The 16,277-nt window shown below is 36.6% G+C and overlaps 1 protein-coding gene across 12 annotated transcripts in view; it reads left to right on the forward strand.

Annotated features, from left to right (window-relative positions):
• LOC115455707 overlaps positions 1–16,277 on the forward strand; it is a 150,202-nt gene that overhangs the window by 103,136 nt on the left and 30,789 nt on the right. For 9 of the 12 annotated variants that reach the window (XM_037436684.1, XM_037436685.1, XM_037436692.1 and 6 more), the window contains 3 exons: positions 10,382–10,646; positions 11,857–11,976; positions 12,232–12,441. In XM_037436684.1, coding sequence (XP_037292581.1) covers positions 10,382–10,646; positions 11,857–11,976; positions 12,232–12,441 — 595 coding nt within the window. The remainder of the gene's footprint in view (positions 1–10,381; positions 10,647–11,856; positions 11,977–12,231; positions 12,442–16,277) is intronic. The other 3 variants (XM_037436693.1, XM_037436691.1, XM_037436694.1) reach the window with 3 other exon arrangements.

The following is a 16,277-nucleotide window of genomic DNA, read 5'->3' on the forward strand; positions in this document are numbered from 1 at the left end:
TACTGAATAAACATTTTCTTATACTCCGGGCATGCCGTCTGCCTGCTGCTTACTGCCCGTTCAAGAGATTCAATATCGTAAAACGAACTTTTAAAACTACAATCGTCTTGAATACTCGATAAAATTCTTTACGGTACTTGTCTACATAAACTGTTTTCCTTAAAAAACCCGTTAGGACAACGGAATTTTAAGTGTTTACTCGCGAAAAGCGGGGGAATGTCTGTTATTTGGCAAGGATTGCGCAGTCCTGTCCAAGGACAAAGGGACGGAATCTCCGACTACCCGCGCCCTTCGAATTTGTCAGAATTAAAGCGTTAAAGAGAATTTGCGGAGTTCTAAGAATGCTACCGCCTTTTAGGAGAATTATTTAGATTGTTTAAAATTGATAATTTTTAAGGTATTTTCGTTTGGTGTTGAGGTCAGTATCCCTCAGCACTTGTAATATTAGGAGAAATGTGTTTGTAAAAAGTGAATAGATCGTACACTATGTTTAAAACTTCATGGATACATTTTTATTATATTTTTTTTATGTGACCAAGTAATCATGATTAAACTGTCAACAAAATGCATGTTTAAAAATAAAGGAGACCGGGCCAATTAAGGTCAAAGTGTTAAAAACATTAAATGCCAGACACAAATTATCTTTGACATTTTATAATTTCGAACTAAGTAACTATTAATTTACAAGATTAAATTATATTGAAATTAAACGAGCGTCTCATTATGACAATCGATTCGATATAACTAAAATATTTCATAAGTCTTGTACTGAAAGTGTAAACAAATATGTATCTTCTCACTTATCAATTATTTTTACGCCTTTTTATTTAATCATTTAGCTTGGGACTGGACGTTCAATAATAATGCATCATAATATAGGGTTTCAAAATCCGTCTGGCTTTGTCCGTGTTAGGTTTATTGTCCGATTTAGTAATTTTGAATTTCCGGTCTACCCCCTTATTCGAACTTGCCCTAACATACTATAATTCCGTGGCAAATAATAGTATACAAAGTACGTACACATAGCTTTACGGTTATTTTAGTGATGTGGACACAATCTCAGAATTTACAGCAAAGCTGAAAAGGATTACTAACATCACCGTAAATCATTTGTCTCCGTCCTAGTTTTGCGTCTACGAACATACGAGATAATATATGCAAAATCAGAAGGCGTCGTCCTAATACCATTATACAACGTTGATACAAACTAGGTGTCTAAAAGAGCGCGACCATCGGGCGAATTAACTACGCGGTCGCGAAGTACGCCTTGCGGTTAGCATCGGCACTAAGTATGGACGTAGGAAGCTACCAATTTTTACTTGGGAACCTGTGGATGACTTTTTATGCGGGTATTGATAGCAATGATAGCAATTATGAGTTACTATGGCGGGTTTTCCACCTTATAATAAAGATAACGATGCATGTACTGATATATCCAACCATGTTTTATATAGTATAATTAATTTAATTTATAACCGTATGTCAAATAAATATAAAACAAAAACTTAGATAATTAAGAAGTTAATTTAAAATGGAAATTATAGTGAGAGTATAAACAGTCTTAGAAGATGTATTATGTAATTAATGTTAATAAATGTAATTTTGCGATGTACTATTGCTTTGATAAAAATAAGTTCTATCACAATTTATATAACGCTAAAGTACAAACATAAAATAATTTGAAGAAAATATTTATTGAACCTAATAAATGATAAATTTTAATGAATTCATTTACGAGTTTAGTTTTTTGACATAATCTAAAGGTATACAACTTATATTAGCTGAAAGGAGGTTTGCGTTTTACATTAAATATTTCATTGTAACTGGGATGAGATGTCAACTCTTTCTTCTTAAATATATCCTAATAATATAATCAGGCAGGCTGACAGCCCTACGGCGCGCCCCACTCTGCCCTGGGAACAATGTTTTGCACAATACAACGGCGAGATTACATTGTCACACCAACAAATACTTGGTTGTGATAAACTCTTTTTTCAAGCCCCTGCCACTGTGGGAATTATGATTGCGTTACCGCGAACATCTTGAGCAGGTGTGTTTCCTGTCTGACATATATATTCCGTGGGATTTGTCTGAGTCATCGTATGTGGGATTGCATTATTTGCAATGACAATTGATACGTTTAGTAATCTCATTTTCAATTTGGATGTTTGTAAACTTTATTACTCACAGTCTTCTTGCCAACTGAGATGTTTCGGCGTTTTCCTGTTTTCAAACAACTGCCAAATGTTGTTGGATTAACTTTAGTATTTATATATTTCAAGCATTAGTATCACCTGAACTGGAAGTTTAAGGTCACTCGGTACGTTTTTATATTCGTAGGTCATACAAAACTTTGTAAAACTCTTCACGTCGAATCTAGACGCTACGTGTTTTGTATTAATACTAAATTTAGGTTGATGAATAAGGAAAAATATATTTGTTTTACAGCCACATTTTCTACAAATGCAAACCTAACATCGGGTATATCCTTCGCTTGAGATCTGAATAATAATCACAGGATATCCCACGATAGATCGTGTCTTTGTTCGGTACAACAATAAAACTATTGTGGTCAGCCAGCGAGACAGAGTTATAATCGGCACGCATTTGAATATGTCGGCCGGAAAAGCTCGACTTGATTATCCTTAATCCATTTTATTATTGCACATGTAATTCTTGTAAGTAGAAATAGTAAATGATACTAATGTATTTAAATCATTAAATATTACATAACTGCAAGTCTGCCTGTGTAGGTGTACTTCGTTTGGCTATTTTTCACGTTTACTGGGGTCTTCAAGGATTGCCATTTTCCATTTTAGATATTATTGTAAGACTTAACATATTTTAACATCTCATTATGACGTGACCAGTACAATTGTACAGTGCTATAAATTTCAAAGTTCTGGGTAATGATACTCATGGGTAAACATAGAGCTTATCAGACAAACGTCATCCTGTTATATTTTGTATTGCCAAGTCATATGCATATTGTAGGGTGTACAAAAGGCTATCGAGTCACGCGCGACCACCTCTTCGGTTTGATATGGCACCGGCATACATTGTAAACATTGGTCGACATAACTTACTATAATTTATATTATTATATGTAGACATTCCTGTGAATTTTCCTCTATTAATACACCAAACCGCAAACGAAGTCTTGACTACAAGTTTCATATCGTACGCATTGCACGGCTAAATCCGAACTAAATATTTGCAATTGTGTAGACATGATTGAATCTGTAAATTCGTTTCACAGCTTACACGTCCATTTACCGCTCCTGTTTCGATATCTAATAACCAATATGTAACAAAAGTTAAACAATTAGTAGCCATTACACGCAAACAAACACATCAATATCGCTTAGGCGTTTAACGTAAACCTTTGGAAGTGCAGCGCGATCAAAATAAACCGTTGGCGTCTCTCCAAGGAAGTTATGAAAGTGTTCGCAAATAACGCGATGCGTGTAGAGGTATTGCATTCCCCCTGTCTCCCCTCCGATTTATTTTCGGACGTGACAATTACGTTGTCACTGTTTTTTTCGGCTGAATGTTTTAGCTTCCTTTTGACATGTATGCGATTGGTACCATAAGCTTATTGTAACCTCTTTTATTTTATGTCGATTATTTTTCGCTGTTTTACTATTAGATTCATTTCGTTGCGAATTAAATACAGATTAGTGGTCCCAAGTATTCACTCATTTGCACTGATAGTTTTTATGACGTTTCGAAGGATTTGGCATTTTTGGCCTCACTCGGATGAAACCGTGAGCAAAATGTAGTGAAAAATATACTTTTTGTTGTATGATTGAATTAGATAATTTTGGATTTGTCTGCTAAATTCCAATATTTCAAGTATTTTCCCCAAGCGATTATGAATGCGTATTTATATCATTTCGCGGAAACGTGCGCGTACATTACTTTGGACTTCCAACGTCCGTGTTTTTTTGTACATTCAAGCTAAATTCGCCTAGAGACTATTGTAAATCGTTAATGTAATATAGGACGATGTTTTACATGAAGATGGTGTTTTAAAACTATATGGTAATTCTACAAGTAATAAATATAGTATGAACGCGACCTAACCTTTGAATTAAACATCGATTGACACTGCATTAGTTAAAGATATTAATACCTAATAATGGTCAGTAATTAGACTATATCAGAACAAAAGTCTGTACCAGGAAGAGAACGGTAACCACCCACACAGATGCTTTCGTATAACCTATAAGATATACCTTTGGTATTATTCATAACAATATATAATTATTGCTGAGTGTAGTCTTTCGTACGTAATTTCCCATCCGGGTATCGAATTCAACTCTGCATTTGTTACCAACCGACACTGTTTCATAATCATAATATGTGACAAACAATCGCGTCGAATGACTGCGCATGCGCATAGCAGTAATGTGACTCCAGTACGATGCTGCTTTGTGACTACGCTGTAGGGGTAGATAGAAGATGCATTACGATTCACTGGCTTATTGCCATCTCTGACTCAAACTTGGCCAGGTCAATTAATTTTCATTTTTGCGAATCCGTGTTTTTGCAATTACTGGCGTTCCAATCTAAGGACAGCTTTAATAGCCGTATAGGTAGATAGGGATTATTTTACTTTTTTACCTATACATATGGTTATCAAATATTGAATTAAAACGTTCATAATTGCACAAAAATGGATATGCCACCGTGGACGGAATAGAACGGCCTGATTATAATTATTTCTGATACAGCACTGCATGTCAATCGCAGTACTTAATATTTCATATTGCCTTAACAATATACTGTATAGCAGCAAAGGTAAACAATATTGTGTAAATCATAGCTGAATTCGCTATTGTTTTCTACTTGAATTACTATCAGTAGTTTTTTTATACACTGGCACCAGCAAGCTAGCGAGCTGCACGCCTCCTGTGGCAAAAAGTTATCATTCATTTAAACAAATGCGGGCAAGATACTTCGTGAACTGTAAGATAATGTTTAACATGCGGGTTTCCTGTTTTTTACGCTCAAAAGGAAATAAATCCATTATAATTAGACTTCCGTATAAAAACATGTGTCTCGTTTGGGTGTCTGGATGTTCGTAAATGTATTGTGTTAGTTTCTACTAACACCATGAAGGTTGAAGTCACCAATCGCTGGTGAGGTAACCATTTGCGAAGTCATTTAGAACTTTTAGTTGCAAAGAAGATGACACTAACAGTGAGACCTGAAATTTTAATTACTTAGGTCAGAAGCCGTTTTGCACTGTGCTCGTCACCGAGATGCTGTCAAGTCTTACCCCTAATAATACATTGGGCTTGTTTATATTGTGCTGTTGTCGGACACAGGCCTACTACTGAGAGGGTTTAGGCCTTAGTCCACCACGCTGGCCTAGTGCGGATTGGTACACTTCCCTTACCCCCAAAACTCCGATAAGAACTTCTCAGGTATGCACGTTTCCTCATGATGGTTTCCTTCACTGTTGGAGCAAGCGATAATTCACAAAGATTACACACATATTTTTTTGAAAATTCAGAGGTGTGTCCTTGGGTTTTGAACCTGCGGACATTCGTCTCGGCAGTCCGTTATACAATCAACTAGGCTATCGCCGCTTATTTAAGACTAGACTTTCCATACTTTCGGAATTCTTGTGAAAACCAGGTTCATGTAGCATTATCGCCTGCTGACAAAATTACCTCGCGTGTTGAACATTTCATATTATCGCTTTGTCACAAGTGTTCTTTATCTCCTTTATATGTCGATTCGTGGGTTGTATTTAAAATCTAGTCCTCTTTATCAGAATGCGTGGGGTTGGGTCAGTACATCCCAAAATATTGGATTGGATTTCTGCCCGTTTAAATAAGCTTGGCGTCATACGATGGGAATTTCATTGGCGAAATGTTCTTTATCTATTACCTATACGCGTATAAATGGTTGAAGGCTTTTGAATGCAAAATACAACACCTATTACTAAACCTAAGACGTCATCTGTATCAATGCTTGATCTATTAAACCCTAGGGGCTTTAAATTTGAATGAATTTGAGTTGTTATTGCAGATATCTTAACAAACAATAAGACTTAATTTAGTTAAATGTGGACCTTCATACCATAATTAAGTATTGAATAAAAATTACAAAAATCACATAAACATGGGAATACGGAACCCATTCTTCGCATTCCAGTTAACATCCAATAAGTGTAACTTTCATACATTGTATCAATATACCGAGGAAGTGGTCGCACGCGGTTTTTAATCGAAGCTGGGGTGTTGACGACCTGAATGCTGCATAAATCAATGAGTTAACAGAAATAACATCACGCGAGTCGCGATGACGTCCGCGTACGGGAAATCAACACGTGGCGCTTTACTGCGAGTAAGCAAAAAATATATAAAGGTGTTGCGAAATCACGGTATAAAAAATGGCCTTTATGTGCCAGCTTCTTGGAATTATCACCTAGGGTTGATGGATAATGATTATAGTTTAAATTCGCGTATATTTGAAGGAATGCTGTAAATATAACTTACTAGTTACTCACGACTGCCTATGCGAACTATTTTGGGAATAAAAATTCCGTTGCGTATTTTCACGATAAAAAGTAGTCTATGTTGATTCAGGCCACGGGTAAACGTGATTACTTAAAGTTCTAACAAAAATAATAATATTCTTGTAAAAGGTTGAAAAACAAGTTAATTTCGTAGTAATTAGGTTGATATTTTTGTTGAAACCAGCTTTTTAGTATCCATTAATCAGACGGTAAATGCTACGACATACGCTGGCATTTTGTCAGATCATTTCAAGAGAAATGCTATATAAGTTGACATGACAATGTCACTAAAGTATAGCAGTTCAATTCTTTTGGCTGTATATTGTTCTACCGTTATATATACTGCAATTTCATAACATACTGTATAAACATGCAGATGTAACTAAAAATATACAAACGAAGGTATTTCACAACATGTATTAATTACGTAGTGCAAATCTTTTTGTGTATAGTTTACAAGGTTACCGGGTTTATAAGGAAATTAATTTTATTATTGTGGATACTGTGCTCATAATATTATCCGAATGTTTGTGAAAATGGTTTGATGTTTGGTACATGTTAATTCTTGACAGTATTTGGATGATTTGAACACAGAACTCCATTGGTATTACTCGGCATTATGAGACTTTACATCTCAAAACGTAAGCAGTTTAATTCCACGTAGTACTCAATTTTTTTTTATACGCGCAAAGTGACCCCTCTGCCCCTGATGGTAAGTGTAGTGGGACCCAATAGAATGTCGACTGACGAGAGATGATTACCCCGGGCAGTCGACCCAATTATGCCGGCCTGTTGGAACTGGTTATACACTGGCGGATCCCGGAACGCGACAGACTTTTGGACACTGTTCAAAATTCTTATGGTGTTGGTATTGCTTCTGGTCTTATCGCTTACCATCAGACGACCAGCACGCTCGTCTCGTCGTTAAGTTGCAGTATAAAGATTAGTGGCGAAGGGTAACACGACTCCTGCTGGTTTCCTTTTATTTAGAATTTGTGTAGAATCATAATAATACGCATTCATGCATATTATTACGTATATGTTGTCAGGTGCCCTCTCAGAAAATTTCACGTTTCGCAACAGATAGACTAACTTCTGGATTGAGCTACTTTTCCCCTCCAAAACGCACATGGGCCTTTACAACTGGAATGTATCATGTTAAAGTTGAACCATAAATAAGATTAACTGACATCATCCAATGACTAATTTACGAATGAATCATAGACAGAAAAACAGTTTTAAATACACGAGCGTGCCATCAATCATCAACGTGAAGTGATCGATAGCTGAACTACTAAGCGGTACGCTTTAATATAAAAAATGCTTGATTGTGTTGGAATAGGTATACTAGCTCACTGCTGGACGCGGGATGTCCTTCACTACTGAGTACTGAGGAGGCTACTGCGGGTTGGCAGACTGCAGTTCGCACACCGTCGACGATAAAAATAATACAGACACCTATAATGCTTTGATAATTACAATCCTATACAATATTCCTTCATAATTATAACCCCATATAGGTATACGCATTAATCTTTGAAACAAGGTATGTAAGTAGGTAGGTATTTGTCTTCTCGTGCCACTTAATTACCCACTTGAGATAGTTCCCCCACTTTTATTTTGTTTCGACCATTTAAAGAGATTAATGTCGGTGTGCAGGTTGAAATATAGTGTTAATTTAAGGTGGTAGCTCAAGGTCCATTTTCATACATTTTGTTTCGGCTTTAATCTGGGTAACTAAACAAGTATTGGCAAGTAAAGAATTTAAATTCACGTCTAGTTAGTGATTAGTTCTCGCAGTTGAAAGAAAAACGTAAAAATAATTAATAATCATGGATATTTCGGCCTTTAATATGTAATAATACGAAATTTTAAAGGCCGATATATCCATGATTATTAATTATTTTTACGTTTTTCTTTCAACTGCGAGAACTAATCACTAACTAGACGTGAATTTAAATTCTTTACTTGCCAATACTTGTTTAGTTACCCAGATTAAAGCCGAAACAAAATGTATGAAAATGGACCTTGAGCTACCACCTTAAGAAAGGACAAAATTATTAAACCACGTACTTACAGCGAAATTTACGGACCAAGTTTGTCTTAACACGTAATACGTTGTATTTATTGTTATTCGTAAAGGTTCTTGTTTGTACTTAAATGATTGTTGAAAACCACAATAGTTCATTAGCAATCGTTACATTCATCAATCATCCATTAGTTTCCTAACACAATGTAAAGTGCGATCTTTGTAAGCGTCGCCCGTCAAAGTCTGCGCTTTCTCTTATATTTGCATTATAAATTTCATTCATTCAATATCGTTCGTTCAGCACGTGCGAACGTTACGATGACTCCATTAAAACGTCACGTAAACAAGCGACGCGCCGCGCTGCACCTAGTTAAAATCAAAATATTTCAGTGTAATAACGCGATACGCGATAAATGAACGCGTCTTTATTTAGTCCGCCACGTTGGCCTCCACGTGGCCTGACAGCGCGGGACGCCTGTCGAATAATAATAAAAAAAATAAACAATGCGAGCGCTCGCTACAGTTAGCTCCCTCGCCCCGCGCGCAACCTTGGCCTTTCTCCGCCGCTGCCCGCTGCCTGCCGCGTACACTGTACACATTACACACTAAATACCTACCAACCATATAAACATTTTATCTGTGCATTCATAATATTTTTTATCAAATGATATTGTTGAAATATTTTTTTTAAATCAACTCGTAAGGTCTAAAAGCGTAGTCATCGTTTGGAAACTGCAGTGAAAGCACAAAATTTACCAGCGTGAGGTTGTTTATTTACGAGGCTGTATGGTCGTCGACCCTTGCTCGTTATTGGTGGACGAATAAAACTGTCAAATGGCCGTGTACGAGCTCCGCAAAAATACTTTAAAAATTATTGTGGAAAATAAATAAAAAATGTGTTATTGTGCGTGTCGTGTTTGAGTTTCGACGGAATGTTTTATAGTTATTATAATTCAGACGTGTGGTAGGTACATTCAGTTACATTATTAGCATAAATTATGCAAGTATTGAATTATGCAAAAAAACACGTCTAGGTCGTGTGCATTTGTGTTAAACTATAGTGTATTTAAAATTATATTATAAATTAACATGTCTGCGCCGGGAGAAATTGTGTTCGTATTTGGGTAACTATCTTAACAAATTGAGCGTATGTGGTGACATCTGGTTGCGTACGCTGAAAACATTATTTTATTGAATAGTTAGTTGAAGATTTATTTTTAGAGATGGAGCCACATCTTATCGAATTTCTTGTTAATATTATACAAAACAGCATTGATTCTGTAATCGACATTGGAAAAGTTGCAGAAAGCCTAGAGGAATACACAATGAGAGTGTACATTGAAGATCATTGTTTACATGCTCTTTGAGTTCATCCTTGATGTTGTAGTGTTACAAACATACACGCTATTTATGATTTACGTCGTATTTTTTCCCGATTAGGTCAAATTAATACACGGATAAAGAAAAACTTAGGACTATAGCATGGTAACCATACTAAGTTACATTCCTGAGTAATTTTTTATCACTGTAGCCTCTAGATCTTCAGAAGTCTTAATGAAATATTGTAGTATATTGAAAATAAAATTCAATCATAAGTGGAATGCATTACAAGCTCATAGGCTGTTACGACGTTAGCAACACCTTACATCACCCAGAGCCCTGGACTGTTGTATGACACAGCACTGTCGCCACTGTCTCTTATTGTTGCTTGGCAACAATAAGAGATTCTCCCTTCATAACTTGCGAAGACGATTTGAGAGTATGGAATGGTAGGTGATGAGCGATGCGTTGCAGTGTTCTCTGTGTTGAGGGTCCCGTTGGTTGCGTTGCAGGGACGGCAGCTACGCGCGCGGCGGCGGCGCGGTGGGCGCGGCGGGCGCGGTGGGCGAGTACCGCGGCGGCGTGGGCGTCGGTGGCGTCGGCGTCGGCCGCATGTCGTTGCTCGGCAGCGGATACTTGCCCGCGCCCGCCGCGCACCACCCGCCGCCCGCCGACCCGCCGCCCTTCAAGAAAATCCGCCTCGCCGCCGAACGACCGCCCATCACTCAGCTGCCTCATCATCAGCCGCTCAGGGTCGATACCAGGGTGAGTTCTCACATTCATTTCTTAATTCCCAAAATATATCCCGTCCCAACTTTCTTTCAAGTAGACAACGCTACCATGAATCTTCTAGGATTGCCTTCTCTAAGCTCTATGCATTTAAAATATTATGTTTCGAACCCTTCAATCACACATGACAGTATAGACTTCTGGTAGCTCCTTGCGTTGTTTCCGTCCGACTTCTCCTTTAGTTGCGTTAAAGTACGATTATTTTACCATGAAAGGGGGTCGTCACTTTATGAGGATGCTATCGCCTTCTTCGTCTTTTTAAATTTCACGAATCTTGGTCTCCAACCTTCTCTAACATGTCTTGGAGGTGATCCAATGGAAATCAGTAAACCCACTATACACTGTTTGTGTAGGTAGGTAACCTCGACATGGCTTGATTATAGTGGGATGATGCCATAAATATAGTCACATAAACTATTGTGGAGGTACATAATGGCTATGTAATTACATTTTTTACCACGTACTACAAACCTACTACCAATTGCTGCTAGCAGCATTTCTGGACAGATACGACCTGGTAATCTTAAAAAAAAGAGCGTATTCTCACCTAAAAGACAACGGATATCTAGGCCTCCTGGCATTGATTTGCATCACTTACCATTAGACGAATCGTATGCTCGTTTGTCCCCTATAATATAAAAAATGGGCAGTTAATTATATTGCCAAAGGCTCTACAACATTCAAATACCATGATGGCCCTTGTGATACTGTTATGGTGTCTATCATCTTGAGATCTTTAACCATCGTATAAGTAAGGTTATTGTTGACAACCTTATTTTGCAACATTTTATACCATCCCTTTCTGGGAATTAATGTTAGCTGTAAGAAACAAAACCAGGTATACTGTCCATTATTGGAAAGGTATCCCAATCTATAAAGAAAAATAGATCATTTCATATTTATTTTAAGTTTTTTATTTTATTAACACACGTAATTAATTTTATTTAAAATTTATTATGTTTTATTTGGGTTTTCTCTAAACTTCGAGATGCGATTAAGAATAAAACTAAATCAATTATAGATGAATTTAAAGCGTTTTTAATGCAAATTAAAGCTAATTGGGTAAAATTATTCATATTCAGGCAAATAGAATACAAGATAATTGTTTTATCCCTTGCCCCTCGAAGTTTCGCCCAACATTCGGCACACGTTACTCGTTGTAATAGTGTTTGTTGTTGTGTTGCAGGAGCCGGTGAGCGCGTACAACACAGTGGAGGTTCTCTCCCCGAACCCGCCCTCCGAGCAGACGATAGAGGACCAGAGTCTGAGGACCACGAAGGATGATCTGTTACAGCAGATATCTAAGGTAATGATGATTTTTTGGATTTGTTCATCATGGAAGAATGTTATTTGTAGATGTTTGTTTTGATGATAAACTACGGCTAAGTTAAAAAGGTTTTATGAGTTAATTTTGATGATTGGATTAAGCAAGAAATATTAAGAAAACAGTGTTCAAGAGTTAGAGCCCAATTATGTAATAATAAGGCCTATAAAGTTAATGCTTCTAACTATTTTTTTTAGTTATACTTAACGCTTAAACGACAAATGTTTCTCTCCGCAGGTGGACAGAGAGATGGCGTTAACAGAGAACACGTTAAACCAGCTAAAGAAGAAGCAAGAAGAGTTAGAGAAGTCGGCGTCGAACCCGGCGCGGGCCGAGGAGCCCGAGGAAGCGCCCCCGCGGCACAGGAGCCTCGCACATTGTATATACGCTGAGAACAGGAAGAAGGTGCGACTGGCCACCTTGGGATTCCAAGATTTTCTATTTGACGTGATTATTAAATTTACTACCTAATAGCATACTAACTATTGTTAAGTATGCGAGCTGTTGATTTTTGGACATTTTGTCTGTGGCAGACATTTTGACCCGTGTCGGGACGTTTTGTCCGTTTTGGACATTTTGACCCATGTTGGACTATTTTGGCCGTATGTATTCGAGAGACATGGCAGTATCAAAAATATTGTCATATTATAATTGGATTGAAATTTCTAAACACGACACATTTGCCTAGCGACAAAAAAAGCTTGCGATTCAAACCCAGGACATCCATGCTACTCGCGTGATGGTTTAAAACGGGCGTTTCGCTTACCTAGATTACCTAAGCTATTTTGACCTGAAATCATTTTACCGCTAAATTGCTCAGTAGTATTTTAGACAAAATCTATTTAGAGTATAAATCAACAGCTTGCATTTGCCTCTCATCTCATTTGAAATATACCGTAAGAGAGTTGACGTCGCAATTTACTTTTTTCAATAAAATTACTCTAAGGAAGGTGTAGTTTGTCAATTTCTTTGTAAGGAGTTATGTCTTGAACGTTTTCAAAATGTACAAATAACTTTTTCTAACAAAATTGGTTTACTTTTATTACGGTTAGACTGTTGCGAGTGGGTTACAAGAAATATCAAAGAGTATTTTTTTAACACAAGCTTTTGCTCGCGGCTTCTCTCGCGTGCATAAGTTTTTCGGGATAAAAATAGTAGCCTATTACCTTCCCAGGGTCTTAAACTATCTTAATACCAAATTTTATAAAATTCCGTTCTGTAGATTTTGAGAAAATCGATAACATACAGACAGAAAAAGGGACTTTGTTTTATAATATGTAAAGATTAATTAAAATCTTTTTTTCTGTACTTTATTTGTTGACATATATTATGGACTATATCATTGTTGGTATAACAAACTAGATTGTGAAGTTTTGTTAAAATTATTGAAACTATTTTTGTTAGTGATTCAAAATAGTTGTCAACTCTCGTCACGGATATTTGAAGTGTTGAACGTCTCTGGTCGTTTTTGGCGTGGGCGAAGGCTGGGGCATGCGTGAGGTTCATTGTTTCATGTAAGTATCACACATATTGACCTTTAATTATCCAAAAGACGGTTTCTGAGGTACTTATAACAGATTTGTTGTCTACTCTACTCTATACCATATTTAGGGGAAAAATATCGGCAGTCCCCAAGAACAAAGTCACATCTGCAAAATGCTCTAAGTGTAACTATGAAGGTTTTAATTTAAGTGGAAATATAAATATCAATTGCTCACCTCAAAATACAAATTATTGTTTTTTGATAACAATTAATAGTTTTGAACGGAATAATTGATATTTATATTTTCACTTAACTTAAAAACTTTATACTGCAATTAGAACATTTTGCAGATGAGACTTTGTTCTTGAGGACTGTCAATATATGTATATGAAAAGGTAGCAAGCTCGCTTATAATAGATTTCAAATTAACTACATATTCTTTATCGACTGCCTCAGTTGTATGGCACGGGTTGTACGAGAACGCTCTAAGGTCCGGGGATTGATTCCCGGGTCGGGCAGTGATTTTTGGGTTTTTTAATTCAGTATCAGCCCGGTGTCTGGAATTCGTGAATATGAGACGAAAGATACACAGCGATAACGGCTGTAAATTGTATTCAATATGCAATTGATAACAAAGGATTTATTTAAAAAATTACCACATATATTATGAATATGGTATAGAAAATAATGCTAATATATTATTAATTACAAGAAAATACAGTTTAAAGTTGTACCTCAGAATCCGGACTTTGACTGGTGTGTGTGGATTGGTCCTAATTGGTATAAATCATCTCATTATTCACATACTTTATATCCCTTGCATCAGCTAAAATCCCTTCTTAATACTACAAGCTTTTACTTATACTCAAAAGTCGCTTAATTAAGAAATTACATTTGTATGATTGTATAAAGAGGAAAGATATGGTTTTGTAGGGGCTAATCTCTGGAACTACTGGACCGATTTTGATCTGTTTTTACTAATAGAAAGGTACTCTATTTCTGAGGGCTATATGCTATTTATAGGAAAATATAAAGCAGGAGTTGTTGGAACAACTTTCACGCGAGTAGAATCGTGAGCAGTTTATTTGGAATAAGTATTTATTCACTCAGATGTAGTAAGGATGTCATAAAGTGCATAAATAACACTGGTAAATAGATCTGTATTGCAGACTGAATACGAGAGATTTTTGAAATTAAACTAATTTTCCGGATTCTATCGCGGTTTTTTGTTTTTTATTTTTCTCCCGACGTTTCGAAGACTTTGCAGCCTTCATGGTCACGGGGGGGACTGAGGTGTTGTTCATCCGCAAAGTCAAAGTTACAATATCTACCTACATTTTACAATTATACAACTTTTTTAGCTGTTGGTGGTCCGATCTACGCAGAATGAGCTCACAGTGTCTTGAAGTCTGGCAGCCGGTCTTTTGGGTTCCGATTTAATTAAATGTAGAACTGGATCCCAGGCTTGTGCAAGCTTGATTGGCGCCTCCTTCAGAGTGTTCAGCGAAGTCTGCAGTCGCTGAACACTCTGAAGGAGGCGCCAATCATTATCTGCGACTAGACAAGCCACAAATCCTCGCCAAAGAACACCGATTCCTGCCCAGGATGATTCGCGAGGCTATTGAAATTAAAAAACATCCTAATTTCAATAGGAAAGATGGTTGGAAGCTTGCACAAGCCTGGGATCCAGTTCTACATTTAATTAAATCGGAACCCAAAAGACCGGCTGCCAGACTTCAAGACACTGTGAGCTCATTCTGCGTAGATCGGACCACCAACAGCTAAAAAATTTAAAAAAGTTGTATAATTGTAAAATGTAGGTAGATATTGTAACTTTGACTTTACGGATGAACAACACCTCAGTCCCCCGTGACCATGAAGGCTGCAAAGTCTTCGAAACGTCGGGAGAAAAATAAAAAACAAAAAACCGCGATAGAATCCGGAAAATTAGTTTAATTTCAATGTCTAACATTCGCGTAAACATAAGAAATCATTACGAGAGATTTTGATAAGTTCTCTGTAAGACTATGGGATTTTAGTTTCGTACAAGAGATATTTGTAGGCATACGTCACTTAAATTTTCTATCTATTCTCCTACTGACAATATTATGAATCAATTAAAGTCCCTGCTTTACCAGAGACAAAACATTGAGTCAATCATTGAAGTATTAGTAATACTTCTGTAAAGGTGAGTAAAACTCTTACTAATGTTGTTTCTATAGTTGTATAGTGTTTTGTTATGGCGATACTGGGGTCATTTGTGGCCTTCCTATAACTGCTACTCGGTCCCATAGTGAATGTCGACCAATCTTATTGAATTATATTGAATTAAATTAAATGAATTATATTTTGACTGACTAGAGATAAATGTACTTATATGACTATATGTGTATATTTATATAATATGTATGTGTATTTATAATATACTTAATATTTTTTATATTTCGTACACATTCCGAGGCAATAATATACAGGTACATTTTGACATTGCGTTAGTAAATGCAATCAAGTATTTATCTTCTTGAAAATAACATTACAATAAGTTAATCGAACCGTAGCTGTAAAATAAAAAAAAGTGTAAGTTTCAAACGGAATAAATATAAAAAAAAAATGTTAATTTTACGCGCTCTAAGGCCACTACTACTAATCTAAGAGGATTCCTCGCAGCGACATCACACATTCAGTCAGAAATACACTCACGCACACGCCATACTCGCGCTAAATTACAAAATGATCAAAAGTTAAGAAAATTATAACCGGGATTTTTGGTACACATATCCGTCATTCACAGAATTTTTTT

This window comes from Manduca sexta, chromosome 9 (assembly GCF_014839805.1).
Source record: "Manduca sexta isolate Smith_Timp_Sample1 chromosome 9, JHU_Msex_v1.0, whole genome shotgun sequence".
Taxonomy (NCBI): Eukaryota; Metazoa; Arthropoda; class Insecta; order Lepidoptera; family Sphingidae; genus Manduca; species Manduca sexta.